Raw genomic sequence first — 14,546 nt, forward strand, 5'->3', positions numbered from 1 at the left:
ACAGTCTTAATTCCCCACTGCACAGCGGAGGTGGAGCTTGAAGCTACCGGTTTTGCTCTCGCGTGCTTGAGTTTTGTACTCGTAACTCGCGCTTGATACCGTTTGGCTCAGCAACAAATGAGAACAGGTTCTCTGTTGAGGAAGTGAGATGGTAACATCACGGGGCTACAAATTAGAACTTCAGCCGTCATTTCGCTCACTGGACTACGATGCCACCGCAGCGAGTAGGTGCCTTGCCGAGGCAACAATCTCTGCTTTTGCCTGCGGTCGTCAACCCGTTTGTCCAAGACACCAAACTAAGCAACGCTGCTATAATTAAAGTGAGTATTTCTTCTTCTTTTTCTTTTTCTTCTTCTTCTGCTTTTTTAAGAGATTGCACAAAGGCAGGATTTTGAAGAATGCTCGTTTGGTAACAGTGTTTCATAGTGTGACATAGTGCACTCAGGCTGCTGTATCCAGGGCCTGTAATCTTCTCCAACACGGCTTTGACAATCAGCTTGTAAAGCCTCCTATGCAGCACAACAGACTGAGCCATTGGGAGCTTTCTAGAAAGCTTTCCAGCAATGTGGATTTCTAGGCTCGTGCATATTTCTGCTAGGTGGGAGGTCAGTTTTCAGCCAGGCAGCAAGTGACTTGAACACCAGGGAGGTTTGGGCCTGTAATTAATATGCATAAATGTACTCCTCTGCCTGCAGTGTGTCTTGTTGGGAATTTTCTTGGTCCCTCTTCGAGCTATCTTTATAACCCTGGTTCTGATGGTGTTATGGCCAGTGTCTGTCATTGTCACCTTCAAGCTGCCTCTGAAAGGAGCTGTGGAGCCAAGCACAGGATGGAGAAGGTAACTATGGATACCAGTAACATCCAGTCTTTCTCAGAGTTGGCCACGACTTTATCACACCTAAAGCAAAACAATAATAATATATTTAGCTTATTCTTGACATCAGTTTTGTTTACTTGCAAATGATCTTTTGCTTATTTATTTTTTCAAAACTTGGTTGCCCAGAAAAACTGTTTGGCTAATCTGGGACATCAATAACCCATTTGCCTTTTTTACTGCAGACATTTTGTTTGCTAAGCAACTGCATTCACCTTGCACGCCATCTTATCACCATCTGTCAAAGTGAATTGAACTACTACTACTAAACGCTTTGAACATATCTATCAAACAATAAACATATTGAACTTTAAGTTTTGCAAAAGTAATGAATTGTACTGAGGTGAGAAGAAGGATAAAAAGTCAGTTTTCGCTCATATGCTTTACAGAAGCAAAACATGCCAAAAAAATAATAGTTCCTGTAATAATGAATTAGCAGCTACTTGTGTTCATGTCGACTCATGCTTTTCTAGATCATATCCTCTTTACAAGCAATACCTCACCTCAGTTTCCTTCAGAAAGGAACTAGTCGGTGGGGGGTTAAGGGGAACTGGAAATGATGTTTTAGCCACTTTGTTCACCTCTGATGTCCAAAAGTAATAACAGACATTATAATTATAATAATTTTCTATATCTGTTTATATCTTGTATGAAAAGGACTCATTCCACTGGACTTATTAAACAGTATGTCTGTACATATAGTCTGAAAATGACAATTAGTTTTGTAGTCTATATTTTACTTGGGTGTGTGTTGGCTTCTTCACACTTGTTCACAGTGTAAACAGTTCTTGTGATCTTAGACTACAACATTTTTCATACATTTTGCAGATGACTGACAGAAAAAAATATATAAGTTTAAACTATTGAAATCTTGTAATCTTGTGTCTTGTCTTTTTTTGACAGACAGGTTAGGCTGTTACTACAAAGCTTTATATCAATGAATTTGTGTTGTATTGCAGATACCAGTGAAAATCGCCACCCTGCTTTGTCGAACCACAGGTTTTTTTAACCTTGATAGTTTGTTTGCATTAGTAAAATGATGAACCATCCTTCAGCTTAAAGGCTGTATACTATTTTCGGAGCCTGTGACAAATTGCTCAGAAGCACAGAAAGTGTGACATGATAGTTTAAAGCAGGGCATAAGCCCACACTGCATAATGAAGGAAGTGAAACTTAACCATAATAACTTGACTGATAGCATACGTTAAAACGTTTTACTGTAAGAGCCGATTGATTAATGTATCTTTAAATATTCATGTTTGTATTCTCTTTAATTTGTTTCATATTAAGTATGTGAAACTAAGTTCATAATGTCATTCATCATTTTGTATCTCTGACTCCATAGCAACACCCCTTCCTTCCTTTCTACAGTTTTTGAGGAAGCAATTGGCAACAGTAACATACTTTGCGCTTTAAGGTTAAAGAAAAGCACGAAATTGTGAAACGCATCCTGTTACCACAACACATCAGTCAATATACTGAACCGATAAACAAAGAAGGTCTAAATAGACCCATTAAAAATATTATACCAGCCCTTTTTATGTAAAGAATTTAGGATTTTCTCATGCAAAGCTTCTTGCACTGTTGTGTAGAATAGACAGTCACTTCCCATTCACATTTTTTTTCATTCACAAAAATTCAGCAATTTAAAAAAAAATTTTTTTATCTCCAGATTTTTGTGTCAAAGAGTGATGGCTGCCTTGGGGAGGGCTTACTTCTTCAGCATGGGTTTTCGAGTGGTGGTCAAGGGTAAGCAGGCCAGCAGCCATGACGCACCCATCCTGGCTGTGGCCCCCCACTCCACCTTTTTTGATGGGATTGTCTGCGTTGTAGCTGGCCTGCCCTCCACTGTCTCCCGTGTCGAGAACCTCGCCACACCCATCTTTGGCAGTAAGATACTTTTTGCATGATTGTTTCGAACAGGAAAGTAGGGACAAACTGTGTTTGTTATAGTCCATTTCCATCTGCCTTCACCTGAATGCACAGTTTCCCACTCTCTATGAAACGTGGGAGAGCTTGTAATATATATACAATGGAATGTCATTACTTGCTGCCTGTACTGGGTATCAATTAGTCCAGTACTTTGGAGTTGTCATTGACATAAATCCTTGTTATAGTAAGTAAAATTTACAAATGCACTCTATGAAGTAAACACAAGCTAAGACATTGATTAATATAAGCCTTTTCATCCATCTTTTTAAAAGTAATAACAACACATAACTCATTTCATATCTGTCACATGTGATTTGTTAAACAGTGATATCACTCTGTCTTATTTAACACTTACAAACGAATGCAAATAACTAAAGCCTGTGCACCAGATTAGTGGAAAATATGATCAAGATTACTATATTCTTTTGTATGTTCATTACCATTAATCTTTTGTTCTCTCTTTAGGGTTCCTTCGGAGTCTCCAGCCAGTGCTGGTATCTAGAACAGACCCAGACTCCCGGAAGAACACAATCAACGAGATTAACAAGAGAGCCAAGTCAGGAGGCCAGTGGCCACAGGTCTGGCACTGCAGTCATTCTCAATAAAAATGACTTTTATATGAATTTATTCGTTGTTTCCAAAGGAGCAAAACTGTATTCAGTGTTGACTCAGATTATTTTAAAAGCAATCTTTGCAATTTTGAGGGGTATTATTTTACCATTCAGCAAGGATGCTTTTTTTTTCAGGTTCTTATATTTCCAGAAGGAACATGTACAAATCGCTCATGTCTTATCACGTTCAAACAAGGTAAGATATAAAATGTACATTTTGTGTAGTGTAATCATTAGTTTAATTTCTATCAGCATGTCAAATGCAAATAAAAAAGATAACATTTTACTATACAAAACTTAGATCTACTACTGTATTATAGAACATTTAGTATTTTCTCTTAACATAAATCAAATCCATTTAATACATCGATTTCATAACAGAGAGTGCTTCTTCGTACGTTATTCCATTTAATCAATATTTGATGTGGTTTGTGTTTTAACTTTTGGTTAACTGATGCCTATAAGAGTGGTTCTGTATGTGGTGAGAGAATGGAGAAGTCAGAGTAAAATCATATAGTTTTACAGCTATGCACTTCATGTTTAACTACACACTGTGTGGTTTTTTTTTTAATTTTAATACCTATTGTTCCCCACGCCACTTTTAGGTGCCTTCATTCCTGGTGTTCCTGTGCAGCCTGTGCTTCTGAGGTATCCTAACAAACTGGTAAGTAGGGTTGTGACAGTAATAGATTTTCATTTTTCGTACATATACATACACAGCCAGTAATATCTGTTCAGTGATGTAGTGCAAAACTATAGGAATAGTGTATATATTGGATTCCCTGTTGGATTTGTAGATTTGCTCACAAACAAATGAACAGTCGTATTTTTTATGATAGTTTCATTTTATTGGAGAACGACTTACTTTCTAAATCTTTTACCTTTTTTTGGTTGTGGCTCGGCAGTTCAAAGCTTCAATTCCCTCCAGATTTTCGTGAGGATTGTGGGCTTGTCTCATCATTGTGTTCACTAGGAAATCTAAAAGCATGACATTCCTATATATTTGTAAATGATTTTAAAATTTATACCAGTGTTGTAGTGGATAATATAATATGACACAGTCCTATGTGCAGACTGTCTTATACCAATGTTAAAGATTCAGGAATGAATGAATAATATACTTGTGTTTTTTCTCTGTAGGATACAGTGACTTGGACATGGCAAGGATTCAAGTCGTGAGTATGCTTTATAGAGTTTTGCCTCGTCCAGTATACATCACTCGATCTATAAGTATGCATGTCTAAATATGCATATTTATAAATTGCATGCATTTGTAAACTGTCACTTTTTCCCAGAAAATAAACATAATTATTGCACAATTATATGGCTGCCTTATTTTTACAACACTGTAGTTCTAATGAATGAGAATGTATAACAGTTTTTTTGATTATGCAGGAAAACACTTCTGCTTTTGACACTGTGCCAGCTCTACACAACAGTAGAAATTGAGGTAAGAGATTTTCTGATTTCTCGTAGTGTTTGTATAATAACATTATCTCATGAAGTCGTTTAAAGAGTTTTAGTTGTTTTGGATATATGATGTACTCAAAAGGACTCTTTTAAACTAAGGCTAGCAGAAGTTTTTATTTTCCTTTTTGGTTTAAGTGTACTTTTTGTTTGACTGTTCTCATACACTTCTCATCTGTTTACATGCTTCCCAGTTCCTCCCACCTCATATCCCCACAGAGGAAGAGAAGAAAAGCCCCGCTCTGTTTGCCAGCAGAGTACGAGAAACTATGGCCAAGTAAGTGTTCATTAGTCTTAAGCGTATAATGTATTATGTAAAGCAATTTATGTTGCCTTTTCGTAAAGAGGTTCTGTGCAAAACCACATTGCACTGCATATTGCTCAAATGCAAAGTGGAACAATTTGCTATAGAAAGTAAAAGTACTGTATAAATGTTTAAATAAGTCATAAATATAGTGTTATGCACATGCAAGGCTACTAAGCTGATAAGAAAATAAACAAGTGGTCAGTATTGGAGAGTGAGTGCAATTTGTCAAACTAAATTTGCATTTTTTACTGTCTTTAGGTCTATATCCATGCACAGTGAATCTGGCTATTGCTTTGCTATAATCTTTGTGTGCCTCCTTTGACTACTATAGTGAGTTGATTAAATGTCTGCAAACCTTCTATTTTTAGGGCTTTGGGCGTTCCTGTGACAGACCACACATATGAAGATTGCCGCTTAATGATCTCAGCTGGTGAACTCACACTTCCGATGGAGGCTGGCTTGGTTGAGTTCACTAAAATTAGTCGCAAACTCAAGTAAGAACATGTAATATGAGCGTTACCAAAAATTGCAGTTAGTACTGACCAATGCAGCTTCAAAGGGTTCTTATTGTTGTTAATGTTGATTATGATATAACCTGTCACCATTATGTTTGGCTCAACTAGTCTGAAGTGGGACAATATAAGGAAGGAACTTGACGGTTTTGCAACCATGGCCAGCACCTGTAAGGGGGGACGCATAACTATTGAGGAATTTGCCAGTTTCTTAAAGCTTCCTGTCAGCCCAGTCCTCGAGGATCTGTTTAGACTGTTTGACAGGGTGAGAAACTTGTATGTTAAATATTTGTTAAACATTATATGTTGAAATCAACTGAACATTACCCTTTTCAAATATCGCCGTGGCGTGGCACCACTTCACAAGGTTTTAAAACAGCCAGTATTTGGCCTGGCCAAGCGAATGACATTTATTAGATGGACACATTTGAATGTGAATGATCAGTAAAATAGTGAAGTTCATTTTACTGATAGCTGTAGTATTTATGTAAGTTTAGGCACTTTAGAAAAACTTCGCTTGCAAACCCTTAAAAAATAAAACACCTTTTATATTTATTTTTATAAAGCTCTAATAGGGTATGTGAAATGAAGTGAAAATCCAATACATTTCTGTGTCACAGTGTTGCACCAGTTGGAGGGGGAAAGCTACTGAGTTTCATACTTTCTGTTCTCTTATCTGTGTTCATCACTTTCAACATGAGTCAGAGAGCATGTGTTTACTAAAAACTGAATGTTACCTTGTATCATGTGCATTCATAAACTTGTTATCAAATCACTATAGTAGTAAAGACTTAATCAAATAGTATTATCACTATTACCAGACACCGAATAACAGCAGACAACAAGCGCTTGCACCATAAATGATTAAATGCTGTCGATCATAATAATCTTTACATTTAACAGCTCATCTGTTCTAATTGACCTCTCTCTCTAGAATGGAGATGGCACTATAGACTTCAGAGAATATGTTATCGGTGTGAATATCCTGTGTAGGCCATCTAACACTGAGGATGTTCTCAAAATGGCTTTCCAGGTGAGACCATACATTTCTCATACTGATGTGTTCATATTGGGGGCTGAATATTATGCAAATCTCTTGGAGTGAAGCAAGAAAAATTACAACAGCTCCTTTATTGACTCGCCCAAGGTAGCACTACTATGGTTTTTGCAAGGCAAATGACCTTCAAGGGTATTTATACATTTCTGTATAAATACCCTTCTGTACACCTAATATGTTACTTCTATTGCATCATGCATTTCCTGCTGATAGTAGTTTTATCACTCTATCATGATAAACTAGTAGCTATGAAGGATATATCTGAGATGCTTAAACTGTAATCTGTGACAATTTGTGAGAAGTATAAACAGTGCAACTGTTTATATATGAAATATATACCCCAAAATATAAAAAGCATATACACTTTGCAAAAGGAATAAGTTAAATGCAAAAAATGACCAATGTTAAGATAAAATCAACCAGCCCAGCCCTTACTGTCTGTGCACAGCAGCAGCTTTAGTATAGCAAGAACAAAGGCAGCATACAATTCACAGAAGGTTGCATAATGTCAGGCTAACAATGTGTGTCTGCTGTGAACATTTTGCTGGCCATAAAGTCAGATGCAATTTGAACTTACTAATCAAAACTTACTTTCTCCTGCTTCGTGCAACGTCCAAGATCATTTTGAAACCTTTTTCTTGAAAGTCGTTACTCATTTCTCACTTTTTATTATCTTTCATGCAGCTTTTTGACACAGATGAAGATGAGAAAGTCACCCATGACGAGTTTACTGCTCTGCTGTGCTCTGCTTTGGGTGTGTCAGATGTAGACATGACCAAACTTTTTGAAGCGATTGATGCCGACGGCTCTGGTTTCATTACCTTCAGTAAGTAGAATCTAATTGAAGAGAAAAGCCTAATGCAAAGCTCCCGTTATGTCTTGTGGCCTCTTATTTGATTCCTGGTGATATTTTGTCAAGAAAATGTTAAATAAATAAAATAATAATAACAATAATAATGGATTGCATTTATATAGCGCTTTTCGAGACCCTCAAAGCGCTTTACAATTCCACTATTCATTCACTCTCACATTCACACACTGGTGGAGGCAAGCTACAGTTGTAGCCACAGCTGCCCTGGGTCAGACTGACTAAATTGTTCAAAAAATAGTTCATTATTATTGTGTGTACAGCACTCTGTAGTTTTTCTCTGTTCTGATTCTTTAGATGAATTTCAAGAATTTGCTGCAACCCATCCTGAGTATGCCAAGCTCTTCACCACCTATCTGGAACTTCAGAGATATCAAGCTATCCAAGAAGCAAACCCAGGTGATCTGGAACTTGCTGGTCAGCCCAGTTCAGGGGAAGAACCAGAGGAGAGCACATCTGACAAAAAAGATGACTAAGACAGACCATAACTGTGACTTTTATTTGACTTCACTGAAAAGAGAAATGAATACAAGGCTGTTGCAGTCTTGTCAGCATATTCAAGTCACTGCAGCAGAAATGGTCATATATGGTGAAGCGCTTGCATTTTTATAGTTTTAGAAAGCTTTGATTTTCGATTTTAGTGCCTTATAGATAAAAAGCAACTTACCCCCAAATTTTTTCTGTCAGTGTATTTTTGTGTATGCTTTGCTATGACACGAAACACAGATGGGGTGCGTCATAGCAGGACAATATGTCTGAAAACTGGTCATTGTTTTAAATAAGGTTTACACCTATTCTTCAGTCATCACTGTGGTTTTTGCTGGGTTTTTACTGACGGAGATGAGCACAGCCTTGTGCACCTTATCCTTTGTCTTTGTAATTTTTCTTTAACAGAGTGGGAAATCTTGCCAAATCAACACAAATTTTAAATGTAAGCAAAGAGTCCTTGTGCTTCTTTATTACAGTATAATTAGAGTACTGTGAGCAACCCAGATATGTTCTGTTTTAAAATTTTGTCTACAGTGAGCATAGATGCTGTGCATTACACTTTTCCCACCCTCGGTGCTCAGGGACACAGAACTTGTAACTCAGCTGTATAATTAGCCAGAAGTTTGCTTTGCATGTGTATCTATTTGCATTTCTACTGAAGATTGTTGTTGCTGAGACAGCACCACGTCTGTGCAGCTTTAAGTTTACTAAAGCAAATCAACCACTGAAAATAGGGCAATTTGTGAGCAAAAAGGCTACGGTGCTTCTACACAACAGCATATTCCAGTGGGGTATGCTTTCAGACCCGATTAACTAGAGGCATTGTTATTTATTTAGTGGGTTGTATTGCAATTATGTTTTGCTTTTTGTTAACACTGCAAAATGTTATTTTTAAAATAAAACAAGAACACAATCCTCTTTGCCATTTTTTTTTTATTCATCACAGAGGAAACTTGTAATGACTTTCATAGACTTTGTTTCTATTAAGGCATAAGTGCAATAAACAGGCTACAGCTGAACTGCTGTTTTTCCAAAATCACCACAAGGTGTCAGTAGTTACCCATTGCAGTTCTGTTGTGTGTGCCTTTTTTCTTCACCCACTTGCCAATGTGAGTTAAAATACCTTGTGTCTATTTTGACTGTACCTTACTTTGATGTTGGCGCTAGACAATGAGGTTTAAACTGGGGGAGGAATTAAAGGCAGGCATGTACTGATAAAATTGGATAAATGTTGTTGTGCATGTTTGTAAGATTTACCTCATTACTGGCCAACATGGATGATTTTTTTAAGCTATGGATATCTATAGCATGATTCAGGGGTTTTTTCTGATTACACTTGCTATGGATTTAAATGTTAAAATTATTTGAATCAGAGAAATATTTATGCAAATAAAATAACATCCTTGCATGTCTTGAAAGAATGTGTCCACTTTTATCATTTAAGAATTTGTGGAATTTTCAATTTCTAAAAAAAAAAAGATTATAATCACTTATCATTTGGTACATATTGATCTGTCAACTGATTGGTGAAACTGTTGCTTTTACGTTTACCTTACGTTTTAGCACAACTGTGTGATCCTCCTCACCTGATCTCAGCAGAGAACAACCACTAAATGCAACTTTAGTCTTAATACAATTTTGGTTACTTTGTTCTCACATCTACAGAAACACAAAAACGCACAGTCTTGCTTTATATGCACAGACAAGGCAGAAATGAGCGATGGAGAGCGGCCTCTTCATTGAAAGCCCGCTGTTACACAAACTGTGATTACCAGCTGTGATTTCCACCTTCAATTTGTTTTAACCTTTTCAAACATACAGACGCTCATTTAATTTTAATCAAAATTGATGAGGTGGCATGGAATCAATTAAATCACATTGTCGCCGCGCTTACAACAGTGTGACTCCCTCCCTACCCCCAGCTTCTGCTCTTCTCTTTGGCCACATCTCCCTCCATCCTCACACTTTCCTCTGGATGGTTCTTGTATATTGCTGTATCCATTTGAGCCATGCCTGCAGGGCAATCCTGTCGCAGTAGATTGTGGGAGAGATGTGTTGGTAATCTGATTTGGTCTCCTCAGGACCTGAGTGAGTGATCAGCCTCTGTGGATGCGAGCTGGACACAGGCCTCATACGGATTGGGGACTCACCGTGCCAAGCTGGAAGGAAAGGTCAAACCCGACAGGCCTCACTCCTAAATTAATGTGACTCAACTTTGGGCCTCAATTTAACCGAGCTGCCTTCTCAGGCAAAATCAGAACCAGGAATCAGTCTTGGCGGAGTTCCACTCTGCAAACTGAAATCCATTTAGTGTATTTCAAAAAGTTTAAGGATGATTTTTATGTTGCGCTGACAGGTTTGACTTTCAGTATACAAGGCAAACACTCTAGTCCAAGCAATCCCAAATATCATGTTTTAACATCTACAAATGCTGACCATATCCAAATCCACATTTTGCTCATGGAACTCCAGGAACAACAGAATAGTCTAATTCATCTGCTTTTATGTAATATTAATAAAAAAAATATGTCTGTGAAGGTTCTCAGTCATCCAGGTCATCGTAGTCAAAGGAGCTTGCAAAGAAAAGCGTCTGGACTTCTTTAAGAAGTCTTAATAAAAAAAAACAAACGAACATGAAAAGTCCCCAGCTTTGTTATTGCAAGGATGTTTTAGGAATCTTACATAAGAGGAAGAAATCAAAATAACTTCATGTTCCTATAGAATCGACTTTCCTGATTATAAAAACAGGATACCTGGGTGTGTGTATACATAGTCGTCTGACCCTCCTTCCTATGAGTGACGAACATGGACATAAGGTTTCAAAAACACAGTATTAACGTTAGCTTACAGGTCAGAGGAGTGCACAAAAGTTCTGGCAAGAAGAGGTTGGCAAGCTGAAATGCTGGAAATGTTTGGATGAAAGTACGTAAAAGGTATTAACGCTTTTACCCCACCCAAGCTTGAAATTAGGCCTTAAAAAGATAACATGTAAGAAAAATGATAAAGGCTTTGATCTCTGGTCCACTACAAATGCTTTGTTCTTCCTGGTTGTATCAATTGTAAAGTGGAGATCTTTTCCACTGATTTGGCATGACATAATGGGCTTTCACTTTGAGATGTGCTGCATAGTTTACAAAAAAAAAAAAAAACAGTCTATGAATGTTTGGCAGCATTATGGCCCTCTGTAAAGATGAACCCACTGTTTAATCTGCTGTCAGTTCAGCTGTACTAAAGCCAGCTGGAAAGGCTGAACGTGATACAGGTGCTGGGTTCAACTGTAGCTCAGTGTAAATGTTTAATTTAATTCTTTTGGATGGTTTCCTCTCTAGACGCTGGTATTTTGATTTAATACATTTTTACTGCGATCGGTGCACTCATTAGTACACACCTTCACAGCTCACATGTTGGACCACCCTTGACTTTTGCTAGCTTAAGCTTAGCAGTCTTTCTCCTACAGCTCTTCAGGGAGTTCCTCCAAATTTCATTGTTACATTTCCTTATCACACCAGATGACACCTTGTTGATTTTCATTCTCCTATTATTCTCTCAGAAAAGTGATTGCGCCTCATTTCCTGTGTAGTGGTTTATAGAAACAGTGAAGGGCTCGGTGAGGGCAAGGTTCGGGGAACCTTATAAAACATCAGTTATCCAGCGCCAGTATCTGCAGTGAAAGTTTGTTTTCTTGCTCAGTGTTTAGGGTGTTTTACATCTCTGTCTGATTTCCAGATGGTTCTGTGAATGAAGGGCAACAACTTTTCCTGCGTAATAGTCGAGGATGGGTCAGCATGAGGTTGAAATAAAGAAATGTGTCTTTTATTTGCCAGTGAGACTGGCCAACAAAGGTGTGAAAGTGTTTCTATTTTTCAAACAAACCCCAAATAATGCCTAGATCAGTGGTTCTTAACCCGGGTTCGATCGAACCCTAGGGGTTCGGTGAGTCAGTCTCAGGGGTTCAGCAGAGCCTCCACCGTGACATGCACGGCTCATTTTGTGCACCAATAAAAAAACATATCTATGTCTTGAATTTGAAAAAAATCATTTTTTTATTTTTCACTAAAGAGGGGTTCAGTGAATGCGCATATGAAACTGGTGGGGTTCGGTGCCTCCAACAAGGTTAAGAACCACTGGCCTAGACACTCATTTTCTTCCTCTTTTTCCTACTTGATTCCTATTGCCAACAAAACTTGATCATGCGTTACAGTGTTTACAACAGTTTCACAATATGTATTTATGGTTACATCATAGAAAAGTAGAAGTTGGAGGATGGAAATTGAAATGTGTCTCTTAGAGGAGATGTTAGTGCAGTCTGATTCTAATCTATAATTTGAAATTTTATGTAAGACTTCCTGATCAACTGTAGCCTTTTTTCAAACCATAATCATGTCAATCAGCATGCTATTAGGCTTCCCCTTTCAGGCCAATGATTACTACCCACAACTGAAGGGTTGAAAGGATGTGACCAACTGAAAGATAAAAGTCTTTTTGATATACTGATGAGGACTGATGGAGGACTTTTTAGAGACAATGGCATTCTTACAGATTTTCTTTTATGTGTACGTGTTGGCTGAAGCTCTCTTTACTAGTCTGCAAGTTTGGATTGTCTTAGGCATATTTTAAGGATGTGCTGTGTGCTGCTCGGAACATGGCTCTCTGTCCCCAGACATCTGACTCAAACTGCTGTTTCACTCACCAAATGTATACAGCAAGAAGGAAAAAGACTTAACATTGCTGAAGTAGTTAAATCTTTGCAGATACTACTAAAGCCTAGAGGGGAAAATTTAATGACACTCCTCCCTTAGTGAGGCCTGGAGAGATTTAAAACAGAGAGCTTTAAAGGGGCAGCAGAACAAAACAAACCCACTCAGTACTAATACCATGAACTGATTGCCATGTAGTAAAGACCTGGTAAGTTAAGTCTGCGGAATGACCACGTAAGAATTGCATTTTTGTTTTTATGTGTAAGGGCAAAGGTCCTTTACGTTAAAATTGTGGCCTATGGATTTACAGAATAGCCTGAAAGTCTCATTTAAGCTGTGTCATATGTGTCTGTTTTGAACTTAATTATAAGGTAAGACAGAAAGGTATATATTTGTCATTATATTTATAATATTACCAAGACTGAAACTATTAAGTAGAATAGGTGCATATGGCATTGTATGGAAAGAAATGTTTGTGTGGTTTTAAAGGGCATTAGAAGGGAAAAGTCTTTGCTTTGCCCCTAACTAAATGTTCAGGTTAATTCTAGAGGGTCATGCTGTGGCAGCTGCGAGATTGCCTCTCCGTTTATTACAGTTTAAGCCTAAGGTCAATCAGGAAGAATCCAAATCTTAAGAGAAAAAGAAGACTGAGGAAAAAGTGGAGGATAGAAGAGGACTTAAAAACTCCATGGATACAGCATGATTAGGGTTATAGACTGATTTGCCCATTCCCAGTATTTGACCTGCATTATGCACCTGCACAGCAAAAAACTGTGAGGACTATTACCTTTAAAATAAATGTGCTATTGTATAATATTTAAGATGACTGAAAATTTGAAGGAACACACTTGTTGAAGGTACATCATAACAAAACGCAGTACATGCAATTTAGCTGATTATGGTCAATTTTATTCTTACCTAGAGATGCCATTTTCAAATGTAACTGGCACTGCAAAATAAAGTGCAAAAGAATAGAAGTAATTCAGAAGAAAAGGGCAGTAATAACACATTATCCTACCTTGTTACCTGGTCCTTTGTCTTACCATCACTGCAGTTATTCAATCTTCACAAACAAAACGCCTCCAACCAGCCCTGTTAGGGTTTTTAAAACAAGCACTGGAGAGCAAAGAGGACATTCATTGACTTTAATGGGATGAACTGATCAACCATATCTAATAGAAATCATTGCCCCTGGCAAAAGCTGCTTTAGAATTGAATTACACATGGGACACACTGCTTTTATGGCTTCTTAGAAAACTGTAATTCAATCTGTTTAGTGCAGAGAAGAAACAGATAAAGTCCAAATGAAAACATTAAAAAAAGTTTTGGTGTATGTGAAATTTACGTGCTATAAAAACATGAAGGTAAAGCGATCATATGTCTCTTGGACAACGTTAAATCCAAACACCAAGTAGAAATGCACATAGGCCTACATGCGCTATCGTTTTACCCCATTCTTGACACGGAAAACTTAAACATCAAATAAATCAACATATTCTAACAAGTTTGTGCTGTGTACGTTTTGTGTGTTTGTTTTTCTCACATACTTGATTTATAGAAAAAGCAATGCTTCGTATAAGTTCGTACAAGTTTCGTTCCAGGTGGAACAATCTTACCACGACTGTACAGTCGGATGTAGGCGTGCAGATTTATGGAAACTTGAGCTATGACAAGCCAAAAAAAAAAAAAAAAGTCGACATCAAACTGGAGAGAAAGCGTTCAATTATGAAAT

General features: G+C 37.6%; 1 protein-coding gene across 1 annotated transcript; it reads left to right on the forward strand.

Moving 5' to 3' along the window:
* Positions 1-17: 17 nt before the first annotated feature.
* On the forward strand, positions 18-9,032 carry lpcat2 (lysophosphatidylcholine acyltransferase 2). The gene is made up of 14 exons (XM_086264842.1): positions 18-320; positions 696-838; positions 2,547-2,764; positions 3,272-3,384; positions 3,553-3,613; positions 4,023-4,081; positions 4,558-4,592; positions 4,813-4,867; positions 5,079-5,161; positions 5,560-5,685; positions 5,815-5,968; positions 6,638-6,736; positions 7,445-7,586; positions 7,926-9,032. Exons 1-14 carry the CDS (start codon positions 210-212, stop codon positions 8,102-8,104), a joined length of 1,578 nt encoding a protein of 525 aa, XP_086120968.1. The 5' UTR covers positions 18-209; the 3' UTR covers positions 8,105-9,032.
* Positions 9,033-14,546: the final 5,514 nt, after the last annotated feature.

Source organism: Aulonocara sp. 'chitande type north' Nkhata Bay, linkage group LG1 (assembly GCF_057382095.1).
Source record: "Aulonocara sp. 'chitande type north' Nkhata Bay isolate Kocher_YH1m ecotype deep benthic linkage group LG1, A_spYH_male_GT1.1, whole genome shotgun sequence".
Classification (NCBI taxonomy): domain Eukaryota; kingdom Metazoa; phylum Chordata; class Actinopteri; order Cichliformes; family Cichlidae; genus Aulonocara; species Aulonocara sp. 'chitande type north' Nkhata Bay.

Coding starts and splice junctions, on each gene's coding strand:
- lpcat2 (XM_086264842.1), top strand. CDS start 210: ATGCCACCGCAGCGAGTAGGTGCCTTGCCGAGGCAACAATCTCTGCTT. Junction 4,868..5,078: donor ACACAACAGTAGAAATTGAG/GTAAGAGATTTT, acceptor CATGCTTCCCAG/TTCCTCCCACCTCATATCCC. Junction 7,587..7,925: donor CTCTGGTTTCATTACCTTCA/GTAAGTAGAATC, acceptor CTGATTCTTTAG/ATGAATTTCAAGAATTTGCT.